This window comes from Chironomus tepperi, unplaced genomic scaffold, assembly GCF_022539635.2.
Source record: "Chironomus tepperi strain 1889 unplaced genomic scaffold, CSIRO-AGI_Ctep_v1 contig_449, whole genome shotgun sequence".
Taxonomy (NCBI): Eukaryota; Metazoa; Arthropoda; class Insecta; order Diptera; family Chironomidae; genus Chironomus; species Chironomus tepperi.
In genome coordinates this window covers 26,596-46,413 of record NW_027226571.1, presented here as the reverse complement: position 1 = coordinate 46,413, position 19,818 = coordinate 26,596, and the positions used below count along the sequence as shown (strand labels likewise).

At 31.8% G+C, this 19,818-nt stretch overlaps 1 protein-coding gene across 1 annotated transcript; it reads left to right on the top strand.

The window, feature by feature from the left end:
- Positions 1–14,812: 14,812 nt before the first annotated feature.
- On the top strand, positions 14,813–18,702 carry LOC139098615 (importin subunit alpha-3-like). The gene is made up of 2 exons (XM_070650854.1): positions 14,813–14,995; positions 17,752–18,702. The coding sequence occupies exons 1-2, from the start codon at positions 14,813–14,815 to the stop codon at positions 18,700–18,702; spliced, it is 1,134 nt and encodes a 377-aa protein (XP_070506955.1).
- Positions 18,703–19,818: the final 1,116 nt, after the last annotated feature.

Below are 19,818 nucleotides of genomic sequence, written 5' to 3'. Positions count from 1 at the left end.
AATAATCACGGAGTAAGTGTCAATTAGTAAAATACTACGTCTCATTAGTAACACATATATTGATGCTAAATTGTATTAAATTTATTCACATAAGTAAGTAGCTCGTCCGAGATCGAGTTGGACTGATTGAATGGGTTTTGCCTTTTAATTTATTTTATACTCTTTTTTTTATTCGAGCACATGTAGAATTTTAAAACATGAATTGAGACGCAAGATTTTGTGGATGATTGAGGAAGAAAGTGCGTGTTTGAGGTCATTTTGTCTATTAAATCATGGATGTAGAGTTGAATATTATACTGATTTTCACGAATTGATAAAATGAGGTTATGTAGGTTTTATAGAACAGTGGTTGGCAACCTACGTGCCACGGTACATTAGTGCTGTCAATTTTTTCGCAAATGGTTAAACTTTAAGTTAAGTTTTTGCTAAATTATTCAGTACAGATTTATAAAAATATCAAAAAGTATAAAAAAAGTAAAGGTTCGAATCCTATGGAATTGACACTAAAAAGGCCAAGTAATAAAGTCGAGTCGTAGTTATCTATTTTAGATTTTTTGTTTGTTTGCTATACTTTTTTGTACATTTTTCAATTCCTTGAACTTTTTTGTTTGTCCCAATAAACAGGTTGTGCCAACGTTTTAAGAAGCGCTATCATAATTCACACAATAATTGTACATTTTCCACCTTAAGTTTATTTCTTTATTTTTTTAATACATATGTATCATAGGAAAGTATAAAAAAATATCTTTCAGCGCCTTGCAGTCGTTACCGTTAACCCACATTTTTCTTCTTCATACATTGAATTGTGTGCTCCTTGAGAGGCCGGCCGCATAATATGTTAATTACCCAATTAATCGTTAAATATACTTAATACCTCTGGCTTTTAATTTAAAACTTTTTCATGGTTTTTAATCTCAAGAGCCAAAAAAGTATCAAGTTTTTTATACATTCCTTCCTGAAATATCTTATGAATATATAAATTTTGTTCTTAATACAATATTATTTGTTTCCCCCTTTTTTTATTGCTTCTCCCATTTTCATTTTTTTTCATAATCTATCCCTGAAGGAAATTAGATTATTTACACGGTAACTTTACTTCCTTCCTTCCTAAACTTCCTTTCCTCATCTTTCTTTGTACTTTACTTCCTATGCCACCCTTTATAATTCATTTCTCATCATCTTAGATCTTCTTAGTTTTTCCTCTATACATCCACTCATATATATATTTTTGGAATTATTTAGGATCAATAAAGATAACACAGAGAGAGGCTGAATGAGTGTAGTATAAATAATATTGTTTAAATGGAAACACAAAATGCGTGAAAAAATAATAAAACTTTTATTTTTTTTTCTTGCTCCAACAAGACTTGGAACTTCTTCTTATTCTACTTTGCCAAATAGAACAAAGTATATACACTGTGCAGATATGTACACGCCATGGCAGCATACTCAGATTCCCCCCTTGAATGAAATTTCTTTCCGAGTTATTAGGATGATTGTTGAAAGTTTTTATTGGAAATTTTTTATGGTTTAATTGCAATGAGATGGGGATTTTTCGAGCTAAGGAACTTTTTTTTACAGGAGGGGAGGAAGTTGTGCATGAACTTGTGGGATTTTGTCAAATTAATAAATTTATTCAAGGTTTGTGTGAATTGTAGGTTCATTAAGGTTACTAATGGTTAATTATGAGGTTTCAAACTAGTTCAAATGAACAGCTTGCAGGATAAGTGAATGTATCAATCAGGTGATGATGTCAAGCATGGTTTGGTGGAGTTTTATTAGCAAAATCAAGTCACAAAGGAGTTTTTGCAAGATATTTCATAGATTGACGACAAATTAAGAGAAAATCGCATGTTCTGAGCTGAATTTGTTGATAATGCATGCTTAAAAGCTGCTTAATTCTATGATTCTATCAGTACAACTTCATCACAGATACCCAGACATGTGTCAACAACCCTAACTCCCATTTGAAAGCATCAGTCCTTAAACTTTCATTCATATCCCAAACATAACCTTCAATTCCACCGAGTGACCATAGCAAATGGCAACAAAGTTACACAAAAACCTCAACAACAATTTCCTCAAGGGGAAATAAGAAATAAATGAAAGTAATTTTCATTTCATAAGGAAAAGAATTTTTTTTCCTCTCGTTCAGTCTTCATTCCATTAGACTTTATTGCGACATATCATCCATGATAAAATGTTATATTATTAAATAGACGAAAAGATGCTTTCAATGCTGATGTTTTATTGAGCAGTTTTGCTGGAATTTCTTGCGAATTGGAAATAAATTTAATTTTTTTTTTGTCTTTCTTTCCTTCTTATCGACTTTATTTCTTATTGTATTTTCGGTGACGAAAAGTTTTCGACTAACTCTATTGTTTCTAGGGATTCATGATGATGAAAAAATTCCATTAGTTTGTCTTAAAAGACGACAAAAAATCTTCAACTTCGTTAAGCATCATTATGAGAAAAATCAATGTTAAGGGGTACATCTAGTCGCACAATATGCCTTGGATATTTTAAATGTCTTTCTTCAATTTTAAAGAATTTTTCCTTTCGTCCCCGATGCCTGCCTCATTTTTTTTAAAAAAAATGAAATTGTATTTAAATGACAATAACGTAAATGGATTTTTAGAAGCAAGAATATTTCCCGAAAAGCACATTGTGTTTGCTAGGGCATTAACCCGAGCGATACAGATGAATAAGGATCCATCAGGGATCTTTAAAGGCTTCGCTAAACCTCTTATTAACACCAAACGGAAGCGACAATTTTCGATGTAAATAAATGAGATTTAGCTAAGCCTTTTAAACTCAAAGAAGAGCCTCAAAAGCTCAGTACCAAATCCTTCTTCGTTTGTGTCTGACGTGCCCGTGACGACTAAATTCGACACATTTTTTACCTCGAAAAATACAAACCACCTCATTGTGCCGCTCGGGTTTTTCGTCATAGACATTAAAAATATCGCTTCCTCTTCCTTAAAACTACATAACATACACAAATATTACCATTAAAAATTCAAACTGTGTACCCATTTGGCGTTATATCGAGTAATTTTCATTGTATCAAAAAGGACATTCACATTATCGTTATCATCGTCAGCATAAGCTACATTTCATTCGAGGACAAAGATGAAAACAGAGAGAGAAAGTGTTTTTTTGGAAAGGAAGGAAAATCTGTGGCTGGTAAACAATTTCCGGCACTTTAACTTTTTTACTTTAAATGTTCAGCATTTTTCCTCGTTCTGTTAATGGAAAAAAAAGCTGTGAGATGAATATTGGGATAGCAAAGTTTTGAGCTTTACGCTGAATTTGAATTGAATGAAATGAATTTTTGATATTTTTCATCGATTATGGAGAGTGTCGACGTGAATGGAGGACGGGATTATGTTATGGACTAGCTGTGCAGTTTAAGTATGGGATTTTGTCAATTTTTGGAAACAGATAAGTTAGTTGGTATGAAAGAAGTCAAGCAAAGTTAGTAGAAATTAAAAAGTTAAGGTTCGAATCCTTCAATTTATTAGAATTAAATTTTGCTGCCATTCTCACGACATTTTTTTGAATTTCTTCTTTTTTGGTTGATTTCCATCTTATTTTCCTTGATTGCTCTAGGGACCATTCATGAATTTTAAGACCCATCTTCCCTTCTCGTCTTAAAATCGAACCTTATAAGTGAACGACTCCCTAATACATTTATGTCAAAAATCTCATAATCTCCAAGAAATTGCGCATTTTTTTCATTCATCCTTCTCCCAAAAGCTTTAAGTTCAACATGTTCATCTCCACCCACACACAGAACAACCTTGAACAAAGAGCAAGGCAGAGCAAAGAGAAGAAAAAAAAACTTTTAGGATTTTCAACTTCCGTAAAGTTATCATCATTTGCATCATAATTAATAAAAATTGGATTAAAAAAACATTCCATATCCATTAAAGGGTCGTTTGATATCAATTTTGAAGGATTCATTTGCATTTTTATTTCGTCTATTAATTTTTGCAGCCTTTTAAGCTTCTTCTCCTCCTGCTTATTTTCACACATCTGCTTTGAATTATGAATATAGCACAAAATATGAGGAAGGCTTTGTTGAGTATAAAAAATTATAATAATAAAATTGGAACTCCAGAAAAGTAACGATAATTTTAAAGGGATCATATGCACGAATCTTCGTATTACTGTTGATGATGATGATATGCAAATTTTAAATTTTTTTTGTTCCATATACAAAATATGGTAATAATAAGGCACAAGTAAAAATTACGAAGGATTTTTTTCATAACATTGAAATGCTTTTGGTCTCGGTTTATGGCATGAACAGGATGTCCATAGGTTTTTGTGGGGAAATTCAAAACAATCTCAGTGCTGAAAGTTGTGGTGATAAATGTTTATGGGAGTTTGAATATTTTATGCTGCTGAGGGATATTGTTGGCAGTTCTACAGGGATAATTTGCATTATTTCTATAGCTTATTATAATATAAATTAACAGCAGCAGTTGACTTGGCAGTAATTTAGTCACTTTAAAGAAGCAATTCACAAATCGTTAGACCAGTGGCGGGCAACCTGTGTGCAAGACACACTAATTTGCCGCAAAAATGCCATCGACTGTATAACGAGTGCGTTTTGAATCAAGACTTATCATAAAAGGTTGACAATCACTGCATTAGACTCAACATCCATCGGTCTACTAAACTTCAGATCCTTCATCACAATTTGATATCAACAATCGCTACCAAATGTCCCAACAGTCCATAAACAATCTGAAACACAATACATTCAAATCCAAGCGGAAAGGTCAGATTTGTGACATTGAAATCTAAGCTGACAGCACTTCCAAGAAGACAGTGAAACGATTTATATCTAAGTAGTCCATCCGCTTGAACAAAAATCAAAAAATTGTCCCTTAAATATCTCTACACATAGACATCCCACACGTAATCTATGTAATTTGATACTCAGCAACAAGCCTATATCCATCGTAGGAAATTAAATAAACAACATAATCTTATGTACGAGATTTAATGTTTAGGATGTGAAATAATAAAGGTAAATAATATGTATACTAGGTCGAATGCCAGAAATCCGTTAAATAATAAATATTTTGACGACGCTATTAAATATCGCACATTCCATCGCATAAAATAAATTCATGAGCATGCGGAGTTACTGTGTAAGCTACAAAGCAAAAATGTCTCAAACTCATAATTCTTCATTTCTTTCATCTTTAGTCGATTTTTTTTTTCTCGGCCACCCACGCAATGTTTTTTCGCTCTATTGCCGTTTCTATTATTGTCTTTTCTCGCCTATAATCATCGAGTATCGGAAATAGCCTTTGGCAAAAACAAAATATATACAAAAACAGTATTTTGTTATTTTTATTCATTGTGATTCATCAAAAGGAAGAGACTTAAATTGACGTAGTGGACGTTCGGAAGTGATGGGTATAAGAAAATTGAACTGTTTTACTTCCTGTATTTAACTGAGGCTTGATAACGATTGGAACATTATTTGGCCGTTACTCCTGTACCTCCTTAGACTACACAAAGGGCAGCCAAGCCGAAAGTTCACTCAGAATCAATTAATATCTATTTATCAGTTCTTTACCATATTCTGATCAAACCTATCAAACCCAAACATCATTTACAAACGTGTCTTTTCAAAAGAAGCTGCTTGCTTCCTTTTCTCTGCCATGGCTATGTTGCCATGTCATCTTTTGTATTTTTTCAAACAATTGAAAATTGCTCATTTAACCGACATCTGATCGTCATTACTGTCGTCTTCTTTTGAGGTTTTATTTTTAGTATCAACCAAAATAAGAAGCTCTTCCCATTGCTTTTTATATTCTTTTCATTAAATTTTTTTTGCACAACAAAAGATGATAAAAAAGAAATCGAACTTCAATGAGAATTTTGTTCTGTTCTGCTTTTTCATTCATTTGTTTTGCGATAATAAAAACACAAAAATACACAATAGAACGTTTGTTCAGCTGATTTTAGCAACTTGTTGTTGATGCTGACTGGCTGTTTGGGTGAGTAAGGAATTGCTGAAGGGATGTTGTTGGATAATTTGAATTTTGTGGGATTATATGCTTGAGGTTCAATGGATATAATTAGAATTCAAGAGAGGTAAACTGATCAAAGGATTAGTTCCGTATAAAGAACAGTAGAATACTGTCTCAGTATCCATGCGACACAATGTCAGAGAGACCTAAAAGTGTCCTGACCTCGCAGTGTTGATGTAGTTAGCAAAAGAAGAATTGACACGGGTGTAATACTGAAGGGGACATTAATAGATGTAATAAGATGCTAGGTTAGGATATCAAGGTCAGACAAGGACATCCAGATCCGAAACTCCAAGAATTCAACAATTAGAGACACTTCAAGTGCCCAAAATACACATTCTCAGTTCAGCAGACACATCTATGGTTTCCCAGCTTTTAATCTTCAAACCCAAATACTAATTTACTTTAATCCCTCAGACTGTCATCACAATTCACATCACCCTGATTCCAATCAAACACCAAATGCGCTTCCTTAATCCCTCACACATACACGCTTTCACTTCATCTATTCTTCTTGATTTTCGATTATATGAGAAATCAATACGACCGAGCTTTCCGCTTCTTTCTTGTTATTTTAATTTCTGTGCAAACTTTGCCCAAACCAACTCTCGTATTCCCATTTCATGACAATAATAAAAGAGAATAAAAATGAAATCATTAGCAAAAAAATAAGATTGCAAAACGCACATACACACGAAGGTGGAACCGGGAAAGGAATAAAAAAAGAATGAAATCAAGCAAGGTTCATTGAACTTTTTGTTGATAAAAAAGAAAGAAGAGAAAATTCTTCGTCGATATTTTCACGCGTTTATGAATCCATATATACCGCAGCCTTGCTTTTTTTATGTTCAGAAATGAAAGAAATGAAGGATTTTTATGCCATTGAGGTGGTAATAAAAATGTCTTGAAGAATCCCCATTCCTAATTTGTTTTGTTGGATGAATGCGGTTCCCCCGCCACTCTTAATTCTTTGTTTCACAAACTTTTCCTCTTCCTTAATTTATTGCAATTTACTTGAGGGAAAATAAAGGAATAGAAACACCAAACTGTAAAACGTCACGTGTTATTTTCCATTTTAATGGTGTAAAATTTTTTGGTACGTGAAAATGAATATTATTTTTGGTTCCTGTTGTTGTTGTTGTTTTGGGATATATAGGCATCGAAAGCTGCTACATACTTATAAGACGCATCCCTTTTTATTAGAATTGTCACATTTATTACATTTAAATGGAGTAATAAATTCAGTACTTGTTCTCTTTACAGTTACATACTTTTTGCCTTTAAAACGCAATTCGTGTTTAGATTACGATCTTAAAGCCTAGCAAATATTAAGCTTGAATGTAATAATAAAGAAGCAGCAGGAAAGATACTTATCTTCACATTCTCAACGTGTACATAAAAATGCAATGAGCAGATTTTCATGCTTTCTGTTATGGCATCAATACGAGCAGTGAATCTTCTTTTCATACATTTTAGACAGACAGACAGTAGAGTTAAATATCTACCATAAGAAATAAGAAGGAAGACAACAAAGAAACTTTATGGTACATTGCATATAAAAGTTCTTTCTTCTACCAAACACTTCGTTTTTATTTATTAAGAAATAGCTTTTCATCCACATCCCTGAATGCCATTTCCAGACACATTTTTTTTTCTTTTAAATATAACCAAAAAATGTGTTCCATTCAGATGTGTATGGAGAATTATGTGTTCAACATATCGTCATCATGTGACGATGTAACAGCCAGGTATCTTACAGAAAACTTTCATACACAAGTCATTCATCTATGTTGCTACGTGTGCGAATGTCATGAAAATAAATAAAAAAAAATTTCAAATGAGCTAAAAAAAAAATTCCTAGCAATGCACGGCACTAGAATGACGAACAAAAGAGATAGCTAATAATAATATGAAGGAAATGAAAAAGTTACGATGAAGAAGAACTTAGCACGAAAGAGAATATTATTAGAGGTTGACTGAAGTGAAGTAGAAGATCAGTGGTGGACAACCTTTTTTTTTTGTGGGACAGCTTGGTAAGAAGTCTCGATGGAAACCGCACAGGACAAACGGTTAATGGAATTTTGAAAAATTGTTGTCGCGATGACCTAGTGTGTCGCGGCACTCAAGTTGCCCATCACTGTATTAGTTCAAAATTAGAATTTTTATGAATTTATAACGGAAGTAACTTTTAAAATGTCTTTGTGACTTTGTCATCTATTAATTAAACTATAAAATGGTTCTTTAACCAGAATGCGAAGGTTTAAGGACTAAAATTAGAAATTGTTCCAAGGTTCGAATCCTACTAGAATTTTTATAAGAAGATATGTTTTCAATATTGTTTGACTAATTTTTTGCAAAATTTATAAGACAAGTTGTCCCTCAATCCACTTATGTTCAAGTAGAATCAACAGACAATTTTGGCAATAAGATGATTTTCTATTAAACTGACAAAATATATTTTACCTGAGTCTACTTAAAATGAATAAAATCTGTCACGCTACAATAATCTTGAATTTTAATTTCGTCTCTTTTTTTGCGAATTAAATTTTCAAATTCCTTTATTTGCTTGAAATGAGTTTGGCATTCGTTCATATTTATCTTATTAATGGATTTATATTAAAATCGATATAACAAGATATATCAATAAAATATAATCATGATCGGAGTGATTTCTAATATTTTAGCTTATGTGTGCTTAATCATAATCAAAATTTATCAACTTGTTCTCTTTTGCAGGCAAAACGGAAAGAAGAAGAAGAATTTTAATTAAAAAAAATTATTCAAAGCCAAAGAAGAAACAAAAAAAGTTTGCAAAAAGTAGAAAGAAGAACAAAAAAATTTCTTTTTTAGCAAACTAAGGAAGAGGAAGCTTTTATGAACGCATTTTCTGTCTGCTTACCGGTCATTGAGTCTTGTTTATCGTACACTCTAAGGAATTAAGTTGAAAGCAACGAAATTTTCTTGGAAAAATATAAATATTCTATTTTTCGTAGAAAAAACGTGGAGATTGAGGAAGCTGAGTATTTTGAGTATTATTGACTTTGCAGATGCGATCATAAAATTAAATAGAAATCAATTTAATTTTATTATACTAACCAACAATGATTTAAATTAGCTAAATTGTGACTAAATTTATGACCTTATTGTAGTTTTTATTTCTTGCTTCAAGCCGGTTGTGTGCCAAAAAATATCAGAGAATCAGGGGTGGAGCTAGGGAGAGATTGGACCATAGTGGTACAAGTGCCGCGGCATACACGTTTCCCAACACTGCTCTACGTAAATGAATTCGAACTGGTTCAAAATTGAAGATCCGTTCAACCTTGATCGACAAAATTCATCAATTTTCTTTTCAAGCATTTCAACAATATCCCCAATTTCCTCCTTCGTCCATCCCTGCCCTACACCACTCTACATCCTGATTACAAATTTAAAAAAGAAAATGCGCCGATTCAAATTCAAACATTCGAGAGTAGTTTTAAATTTCATTTATTTGATTGAATATAATCCAGACGGTAGTCAGAAACCACTCAATCGATACATTTTTATACTCTATATCTATATCTATATCCCAAAATGCAAATATTTTGATTATATCATGAAAGTCAGAAAAATTATTTTTTTTTTTGCTCATTCCAATTTTGTTATATTTTTCTTCAACACATTGCATTTGTTTCGTGATGCTGAGTGCTGTTTTGTGTGGCAAATAAGAATGTACAAAAAAACAGTGAGAAATAGCTTAAAGCAAATGCAGATTGACAGTGAGTCGCAAGAGGCAAGAATATCATCATATATTATTCAGTGGCAGTAAATTTTCAAGCTTTATGTTGAAATTGTCATTTGTGCTGTGTTTAGATCTCCTACATGAGTATGTGAGTCAAGTCAAGGGGATGAAGCTCGATGACAATAAATATAAGAAAGATAAACATTGCATGTTAAATTAGCTTCAGCTGCTTATTTTCTTTTATGCATGCATATGTGGAATTAACCTTTTGACAGGAAAGGATGAGCACATCTGAATACGAAATTCCATTATTTGTATAAGCATGCAGGATTTTATTTCTGACGACGTTTAGTATCAACTTTGTAAACTTTTTGTTTTATCGCTCGAATAAAAATCTGGCTTTAATTTTTTGTCACCGAGCTGCCAACAATTCACACGACAAAGAAATCAAGATAAATCTTGTTACAAAAAGCACCTCTTTTGATCAAATTAGATAGAAAAATTCTCCAAAAAAGAAAAGTTCAAAGAAAAAGCTATTCACACGCCAGCTATTGTCATCGCGACACCGCACGACGTCATGGAAACAACGTTTTATGACAAAGAATGAAGTAATTTGATGATGATGAAATAAATTATAATCAAGAATGATAAGATAATGAACGAAAGTATATTATGTAATGTTCATAAATAATGGAAATACATAGGGTCAGTTCACTTAGTGCAGGAAAAGAGACCTCTTTTAGGTACCGAAGAAGTCATTTTGCACCATGAAGGCAGACTCTTTGTCTGCCAGAGAACACGAAAAATCGACTTCACTTCCTCATAATTGAGTAAATTGTCGTTTTGACTCTTCCTCCCTAAGAACGTCCCATAATAAGCAAACGACCCCATATCATAATGAAGATGTAAAAAAAGCTTGAATAGGCTCCATGTACTTTGTGCGATGTGTCACTCTAAATTATATTTTTTTATTGTTATTATCGTCATTCCGTATTAATGTCATAGTTTTCAGTTCCAATTCCAAGTGGATGTAAAAATTAAAAAAAATAAAACGACAATTTTTTCAGTGATTAGTCATAACAAAATTAGAGTATTTATCATCTTTATGATGTTTCTAAATTATTGAGGATATGAAATTTGTCAGAATTTTACGACCTTGCTTCCAGAATTATGAGGTTTTTTGAATTTATGTGAATTGTGATTAAGAAACTGACTAATTTTTGGAAGAATTTTGGAAGTTGTAGATTGAGTTGTTGCTTAAAGATAATTAAGATTTGACAAGAAAGATTCAAAAAAGCTCAAAATTTAATTTAATTTGAAATTGTCAACAATTTAAAGAAAAATTTCAATTTAAATGAATAAGATTTATGTGAATTTTTTAAAATTGAACAAAAGTTGCGAGTTCGAATCTCATCAATGAAAGAAAACTAATTTTACGTTATAGTAAGTTGCTGTTTTTTTTATAAGAAAATTGCAAATTAATGATTTTCTTTTTTTTTCATAATTTTTTCCACCGTAAAAAAATTTTTATTGACTACTTGAGACCATTTCACCCACCACAGATGCTTCCCATTCTCCCTCAGACATAAAAAATATAATTTTTAACGATGACCGTAAAATTTAAGCCACTAACCAGAACATCTACAAACATGCTTGCTCGGTAATGAATCACTAAAACTATGTCTCAAGTCTGGCAACACGGCAACAATAGAAAAGAGAAGAAATTAAATTAAATAAAATAAAAAATATTTGCTGCGTTCTTAAAAATAGCAGAAGAAAATAAAACTGCAAATCAGAGATAAAAATACGATGACTGAATATTAACATTCATTTATAGGCGCTTTCTCATCATTGTGCAAAATAAAATAAAATAAAATAGAGAGATTTCTGTTGCTAATTTAAAATTCAGTAGCCTTCTATTTATTTTCTATGTCTCACTTTGAAAACAGAGTGACGAACTTCGGTTTCTACTCTATTTCTGTTTTTATCTTGCAAATAAATCAAGTCAGCTCGTTGTTTTTTTGTTTTGTCTATTTTATAAATAAAATGAATATAAAAAAGTGAAATTCATTCTCAATGCGATGAATTGGAAAACGATTTAATTTCATTTAATTTATTGATATGTAGATAGATATGTTAGGTTTGTAACTTAAAAAAGAGAGCATCCAACTCTTGACAGGAAGCCATATTTGTCGAGTGTGAAATTATTTTATACCATAAATGACGATTGTTGTTAATACCTGGCATGTAAACATTCAAGCATAAATGTTTAAATTGAAAGAATAACAAGCGATCATTAACTACACTCAATATTGTGGAGTAGAGCAAACATATATTATGTACATTATAACAGGATTAAACCTATCAATAATCCAATCAACTTCAGACATTTCAATTTCGATTCCACTTGACTACATATTCACTTTCCTCTCTCCTAGTTTTTTATATTTCGTCATGTTGAATATTAGCTGGTTTTTATGTTTAAATTTTTGGAGTTTGAGGACTTTTTGGAGTTTGTTTGTGGATTTTTGGATGAATTTTTTTTAGGGATGAATTACATTTGAAGTCGTAGAACTGACCAAATTGATAATACAAAATGTTAATCTACTTCAAGACCTGGATTAGAGAAAATCTAACATCAAGACTCTTCTCCTCTCAAGCCTCTTGCTGCTCTCGAATTCTTTCCTCGTCTACAATCCCTTCCTATTCTCATACCCCTTGCTTGTCTCAATACCCTTCCTGAATATTTAATTGCTCCCTCTCATTAGATATGATTTCTTAATAGTTTATATAATCCAAAATGTCAAAACTAAATCAAAATCTGAATAACTCAAAAGAATTTGTTAAAATTCGCATGAAGAGTTAGAGTTCGAATCTCATTAACATCGAAAATAGTATTCAAGTTTCCTAATGATGATTTTTTTCCACTTTTTCAACATACAATGCGTCCATAATCCTCAATTAAACTAGCTTCTCAACTTCCTAACTATATTTTTTGTTTCCCATACACAAGATGAGATTATGTTACATCTATATTTACTTCATATTATTTTGATTACTTCTTGTCTTTCCCATCCTGTTCCTCCTATTTCGTTCTTATCAGTTTTATTTTTATTTTCATTTCAATCGACTACGTTCCTCCTTTCCCTTGCATTCCCGCATTCATGCTTTATGAGAATAAAAATTGAAAATTTAATTACATACACATGAATGAATGAGCTCCTTCGTTATTCCCTGTTTCTTATTCATTTTATAGAACAGCATATAAAATGGCATAAATAACAGAAGGAGTAAACATTCGAAAATGTTGTAACGATGGAGCTGAATGAGTTTTTGTAATATTTAATCAAGTGAAAAAGGTAGAAGGAAACTTTTATCCATACAAGCTATTTTGTTTAGCAACAACAAACACAAATACACACTCAATTCATCTACAATAACATCTCGTTATCGGTTTTGAATATGTTAATGCTTAAAATGTTCTATTCATATATTTGAAAGAGTTGAAAATGATGGGGTTTGGGTTCTTTGAGGTTATTTGAACTTTTGATTAGATGCTTGAAAGCATTGAGGATATAGAAATTGTGTTGTTCCAAAAGTTTAATGACCGACAATCTGGAATTATGTGAAAAAGTTTCATAACAGTTCTTTTGTGATTAAAATTTGAGCATGTTATCAAAAAAGATTAGTTTTAAGCACTCGCATCCCTAACATTCTCCAAAATTAACATCTCACTTCCCCAACCCTGATTCATTCATAAATAGACAAGCATGAACTCGCGCGCAAGCAAAATGGTTTAATTTAAAATTGTTATTTATTGCTTCTATATTCCAAAATGCACTTTACACTTCGCCCTGTATACACAAGCATAAAGCATATTTTGGCAACAAACAAGGAAAATTAATTTTCAAGATAGTAAAAAAGAGAGATTGCAAGTAGCAGGCACAAAAGAGAAGAGAAGAAAAATAACTGAAAAATTTAACGATCCGGAAGCATTTTTAAAGTGATTTATTAAGCCAAAGCAGAAATAATAGTATAAATAGAAACTTCGTCCCTTTTCAGCTTCACTTTTTTGTACATTAAATGCGATTTATATCCAAATGTATGTATGTGACCCACATTTCTCATCGCAATTTACTCCCGATTTTTTTTTTTTAGTAAAGTACATCACACAGAACAGATGGCCTGGCAATCATCGAGAGCGAGAGTTACTGTTGCTGTCTTTTTTACATCATCATGTTTTGCGACGACCCCGCATCAACGATGCCAAATCGATTGAATAAACAAATAAAAAAAAGGAATTTTGGACGCACATGTTTATTTACAAAATCCTCAAATTCTTTACTTTCCATGAGTGAGGGATAGAAAAAAAAAATGCTACGGACAGGAAGATCACGTCTCTTGGGGCATATTGACACCGTTAATTAGACTTGTGTAGTAAATTTTTTTATTATGTTACGTGATGATCTTTAAAGATTGATGAAATTTTAGACATGCAATCAGAAAAGTCTGAAAAAGAGCTTGTTGAGGATGTGGCATGATCATCCTCGACATGGATATCCTCAAAATAAGGTCACAATTGCTGAATAAATAAGTAGCAAAAAAGTTAAGCATCAATAGAGCTCCACCCGAATTTTATATTCAAAAGTTCATGATTTAGAGCGCATTGTGGTCATGTTAGTTCCGATTCCATTATGCCATAAATTACAGCAAAATTACCCAAAACATAAATTATCATCCACAGTAAACTTTGAAATTGGCAATTTTTCTTACTTAATTCTTCAAAATTGCAATTTTTTCATCGCAGTAAACTTTAACAAAATGAAAATTTTCATTTTAATTCAAAACTTTAACGTAAATTTTCCCAATTCTGTAATTAAACTAAAGTGAAAATTTTACATCCGCAAATCAATACAAGACATCAATCAATTACTCAATACTCAGCATGAATCCCAAAAAATTGGCAAGAAAATTAATTTACAAAAAAAAGGAGGAAGTTTTTAATTAATTTTATTCTCTTTAATCGCAGTCAGTTATGGCTATCCAAAGCATTCGCAAGTCATTGGAACAGAAGGTTGACGAGACTCTTGTAAATGACATCCATTTTATTCACTACATGAAATATTTGCTGATATGTCATGGAAATGAGAAGCTTCAGACGGAAGCAGCTTGGATATTTACAAATATCGCAGCAGGATCAACAGCACAGACGCAAATTGTAAGTTGTATACCAAAAAATGCAGGTTTTAGATCTACTTGCATGGTTTGAATCTTAAAATTCTAGACATCGCTTATCATTTTAATGCCTGCAGCACTTAATTTCCAATATTATGACTCATGACAATGTCCCTAAGCTTTTAAGTGAATAAGCTCTCGAAAAATTTTACTAGCTTAATCAGCAAATGTTTATTGACGCGATTATGACAGCTTAAATGTTATCAGCCAACATAATAATCCCAAAGTCAATCCAATCAGCAACCAATCCCACAAAATATCCGTTCAATAATGTAAAATCAATCATCCCACTATGGGCCCAAAATGGCAAAGGTTGTCAAAAATTCAGGTTATGTATGGATGTTGTAGTGCCTGAAGAGTAGTGTACGGGAAAAAAAGAAATTTTGTCCAAAACTGCTGTGTGCCTGACTTATGGCCAAAAAACGATTTTTGGTACCTGCCATTATAAAAATTGTTGGCGTGCTTCAATACATGGACCAATTTTTTTCAAACTTTTTTTATTTATTAGATATATATAGAGCCTACAAAATAACAGCACATTTGGACAATTTAGGTTCCACCGTATATCCAAAAAAGTTAAAAATATGTCAAAAAATGCGATTTTTTTAACATTTCATGCTCTCATGTGGCTATATTGCACTATGGGATAAAAAATATATATGCATTTGATAGAACCTATTTATACCTAAAAATCATACATAGATTATAATTTAATTGGATGCACTACAAAAGCATAAAATAACTTTAAAGCCAAAAATTTTCGGTTTTTTGTGATTTTTTGACCTTTAACCCCATTTTCCCTACAAAGTAAATTCGTGCTGTTTCAGGTGAACAGTGATTATTATAGGACTAATATTGTACTATTATTATGTGAAAAAAATTTCAATATGGGACCCCCCTAGCTCATTTTTGGGGGGTCCAAAGGTACACCCCCCCTCAAAAATGGGGGTCTCTCAAAACTCAATGTTACTTTTCTTAACCGGTTGTTTAACAAATAATTTAAAACCACTTTTAAAATACATTTGAACAAATTTTAAGTAGTTTCAAACTGTTCTAAACAATCGAAACTACTCATGCTAGCCAGTTCATAGATTAATAAGTTTTTGAGTTTTAGACATATTTTTACGAGGTTTTTGGACTCAAATAGCAATACATATATAAATTGTTTATTTTTTCATAAAGTACTAACAATATCCTATCCAACAATATATAATAAGTCATACATAAGGTCAATTCAGTCAAAAATTTTGAAAAATGTTCAAAATTTTATGTTTTTTTAACATTCATCCTTCACATTTATGCTTATAAATGCTGTTAATCTTAAGTATATGAATTGAATTTGGTATTTTTGTAGACATTAGAGTAGTATTAATGAAATAAAATGAAAATCAAAATTCAAAAATAGCTTAATGTTAAAAAGGACAAAGTCCAATTTACCATATTTTGACTGCCTTTACTCAGTGCAGAGAGCATCCAAATTTTATTTTTTGAAATATTTTCTACAGATATATACTAGAACTATTAGAAAATATTCGCAAAAGTAATTTTTCGTTGCTAATTGTAAAAATCGAGTTAGCAAATTTACTCTAAAAAACGCTATTTTTAAGGATTTTCAATGGACAAATTTGTTCGATTTAATATCGGAAAATTATTTTTTTGCCTATTTTCTAATAGTTCTAGTATATATCTGTTGAAAATATTTCAAAAAATAAAATTTGAATGCTCCCTGCACTGAGTAAAGGAAGTCAAAATATGGTAAATTGAACTTTGTCCTATTTAACATTAAGCTATTTTTGAATTTTGATTTTCATTTTATTTTATTAATACTACTCTAATGTCTACAAAAATACCAAATTCAATTCATATACTTAAGATTAACAGCATTTATAAGCATAAATGTGAAGGATGATTTTCAAAAAAACATAAAATTTTGATCAATTTTCAAATTTTTTGACTGAATTGACCTTATGTATGACTTATTATATATTGTTGGATAGGATATTGTTAGTACTTTATGAAAAAATAAACAATTTATATATGTATTGCTATTTGAGTCCGAAAAACCTCGTAAAAATATGTCTAAAACTCAAAAACTTATTAATCTATGAACTGGCTAGCATGAGTAGTTTCGATTGTTTAGAACAGTTTGAAACTACTTAAAATTTGTTCAAATGTATTTTAAAAGTGGTTTTAAAATGTTAAACATCCGGTTGAAAAGCATTGAGTTTTGAGAGCATTTTGAGGGGGATGGACCCCCCAAAAATGAGCTAGGGGGTAATTGAAATTTTTTTTCACATAATAATAGTACAATATTGTTAATCATCACCTGAAACAGCACGAATTTACTTTGTAGGAAAATGGGGTTAAAGGTCAAAAAATCACAAAAACCGAAAATGGCTTTAAAGTTATTTTATGCTTTTTAGTGCATCCAATTAAATTATAATTTATGTATGATTTTTAGGTATAAATAGGTTCTATCAAATGCATATATATTTTTTATCCCCAACATGAGAGCATCGCCTCGTTAGGCTCTATATATATCTAATAAATAAAAAAAGTTTGAAAAAAATTGGTCCATGTATTGAAGCACGCCAACAATTTTTATAATGGCAGGTACCAAAAATCGTTTTTTGGCCATAAGTCAGGCACACAGCAGTTTTGGACAAAATGCACTACAACATCATACATAACCTGAATTTTTGACAAAATAGTGCATCCTTTTATTTTCATTTTTTTAAGGTCGTAGATTCAGGCGTCACTCCGCTTCTCATTAATTTACTTTCATCAACAAATATCGAGCTTGTAGAACAATGCATTTGGGCTTTAGGAAATATAATCGGTGACAGCCATGAATACCGTGATTTAATGATTGAGCAAGGCATTCTAAGTCCATTGTTATCATATGTTCGTGATGGCTTTTCCGTATCATTCCAACGCACCCTCGTTTGGGTTTTTGTGAATCTCGTACGATGTCGTGAATGTCAGCTGTCTGTTGAAATTGTACGAGATATTGTACCAAAATTATGTGAACTAGCTACGCGACGTGATACACCAACAAAAATTGATGCACTGTGGGCTTTGACATTTCTAGCCGATTGCGGAGATGAGTACATCCAACTTATGATAGAAACGGACATAGTTGCAATTGTTATGCCAATGTTGACAAGTTTCAGTCAAAAACTTCAAGTGACAGCAATGCGATTTTTAGGTAACATTGCAACAGGAACGGATGCACAGACACAAGTTATTTTAGATCATGGTGTACTCAACAACATGCGATTCGCATTGATGCATCAAAATAGAAATTTAAGACGTGTTGCTTTATGGAGTCTGTCCAATATTACAATTGGTACGATGGCACAAGCACAAGCTGTATATCAATCGGGACTTTTGGCAATAATTGTTGATAATCTTCATCATGATGATGACAAAATAGTTAAGGAAGCCATACTGACTGTTCGTAATTTAATCAATTCTGGAACGCCTGAACAAATGTTGGAAATTATTGATTGTCGTGCTGTAAATCTGATATTCAATCTCATCATGTCAAATGACATAGAAACAGCTGAAGCAGCTCGTCGAGCATTGGATGTATTGTTTACAAAAGGTGGACGTCTAGTCCAAAAGTATACACAGATGTATTTGCAAATGATGAATTCCAGCAGTTCCACTGGCAATTTTGAAGACTGATATTATATTTTAATTTAATTTATATTTGTGAAATCAATGGCTGTGATTCCTTGATTTTATATTTTTAAGCCTGACTACTTGCTGCTCTCCTTTGTGACAGCTTATTATTGCATTATACATGCCTTGTAAATAAAGAACTATAAAAAGTTTCGCCTGACTTTTTTGTGAGTTTTATCAATAAATTTTAATTTGCCATAAAAATCGCAATTTAGGTCACGTAAAAAAATCCATTTTTAACTACAGGAAATGGCAAGGCTGAAAGTTTACTGCACTTGTAGATTCATTCTTTTTATAGTTTATGCGTTTCTGTTTGGGTTTTTGAGTGGAACGTGCCTGCTTTTTTGTGTTTGACTTCTGTTTTATTTGCTGAGTGATTTGAAATAAATAGCTGAATTTATTATGTCTAGTAAAAAGTTTCAAGAGACGCTCTTTTTATTTTGAGGATATTCGCATAAAGTTTTGTGGACTGAAAGAAAATTCAATTAGGGAAATGCGATGAAAGAAGTCAGTAAGAGGATTAATGTCAAAAACAAGACCCGAGCTGATGAAATTCTGATTTTTTTGCTGCTGGTGAGTACTTTTGGGAACGTCTAGAGTCTAGATGGGTAAGCTGTGTAACGAGACATACTAGTGCGCTGCCAACAAATTTTTGGAAATGACATATGCTTTATATGGTTTGCTCGAGGCTTACTGGCCGACTTAAGGCTGCCCACCACTGGTCTAGGCACAACCAAGTTTCCGTAGTCATTAGAGGCTAGCTCGTCGACTAGAAGGATGACCAAGAATATTATAAAGTCAAGACAGCTCTAAAATATTCTAAATATGCCCCTAACAAAGACTTTATAGTCTCCTTGAAATCAAATTATGTCACTTACGCGAATAACATAATGAATGCAATGGAAGCCATTTGGCATCAATGTCATCACTCGGAAAATTATGAAAATCAGCTTACAAAATGAAGACAAAATCCAAAATAGTCAGCAAATACCCAATTAGCATTAATATTTGCAAATTGACAACAGAAACCATTCAAAACAGCAAATCGTTCATTTCAAGCAATCAAAATCGCCTTTATTAATAATCGAATTACTCCAAGTCATGTCACAATTTCGATTG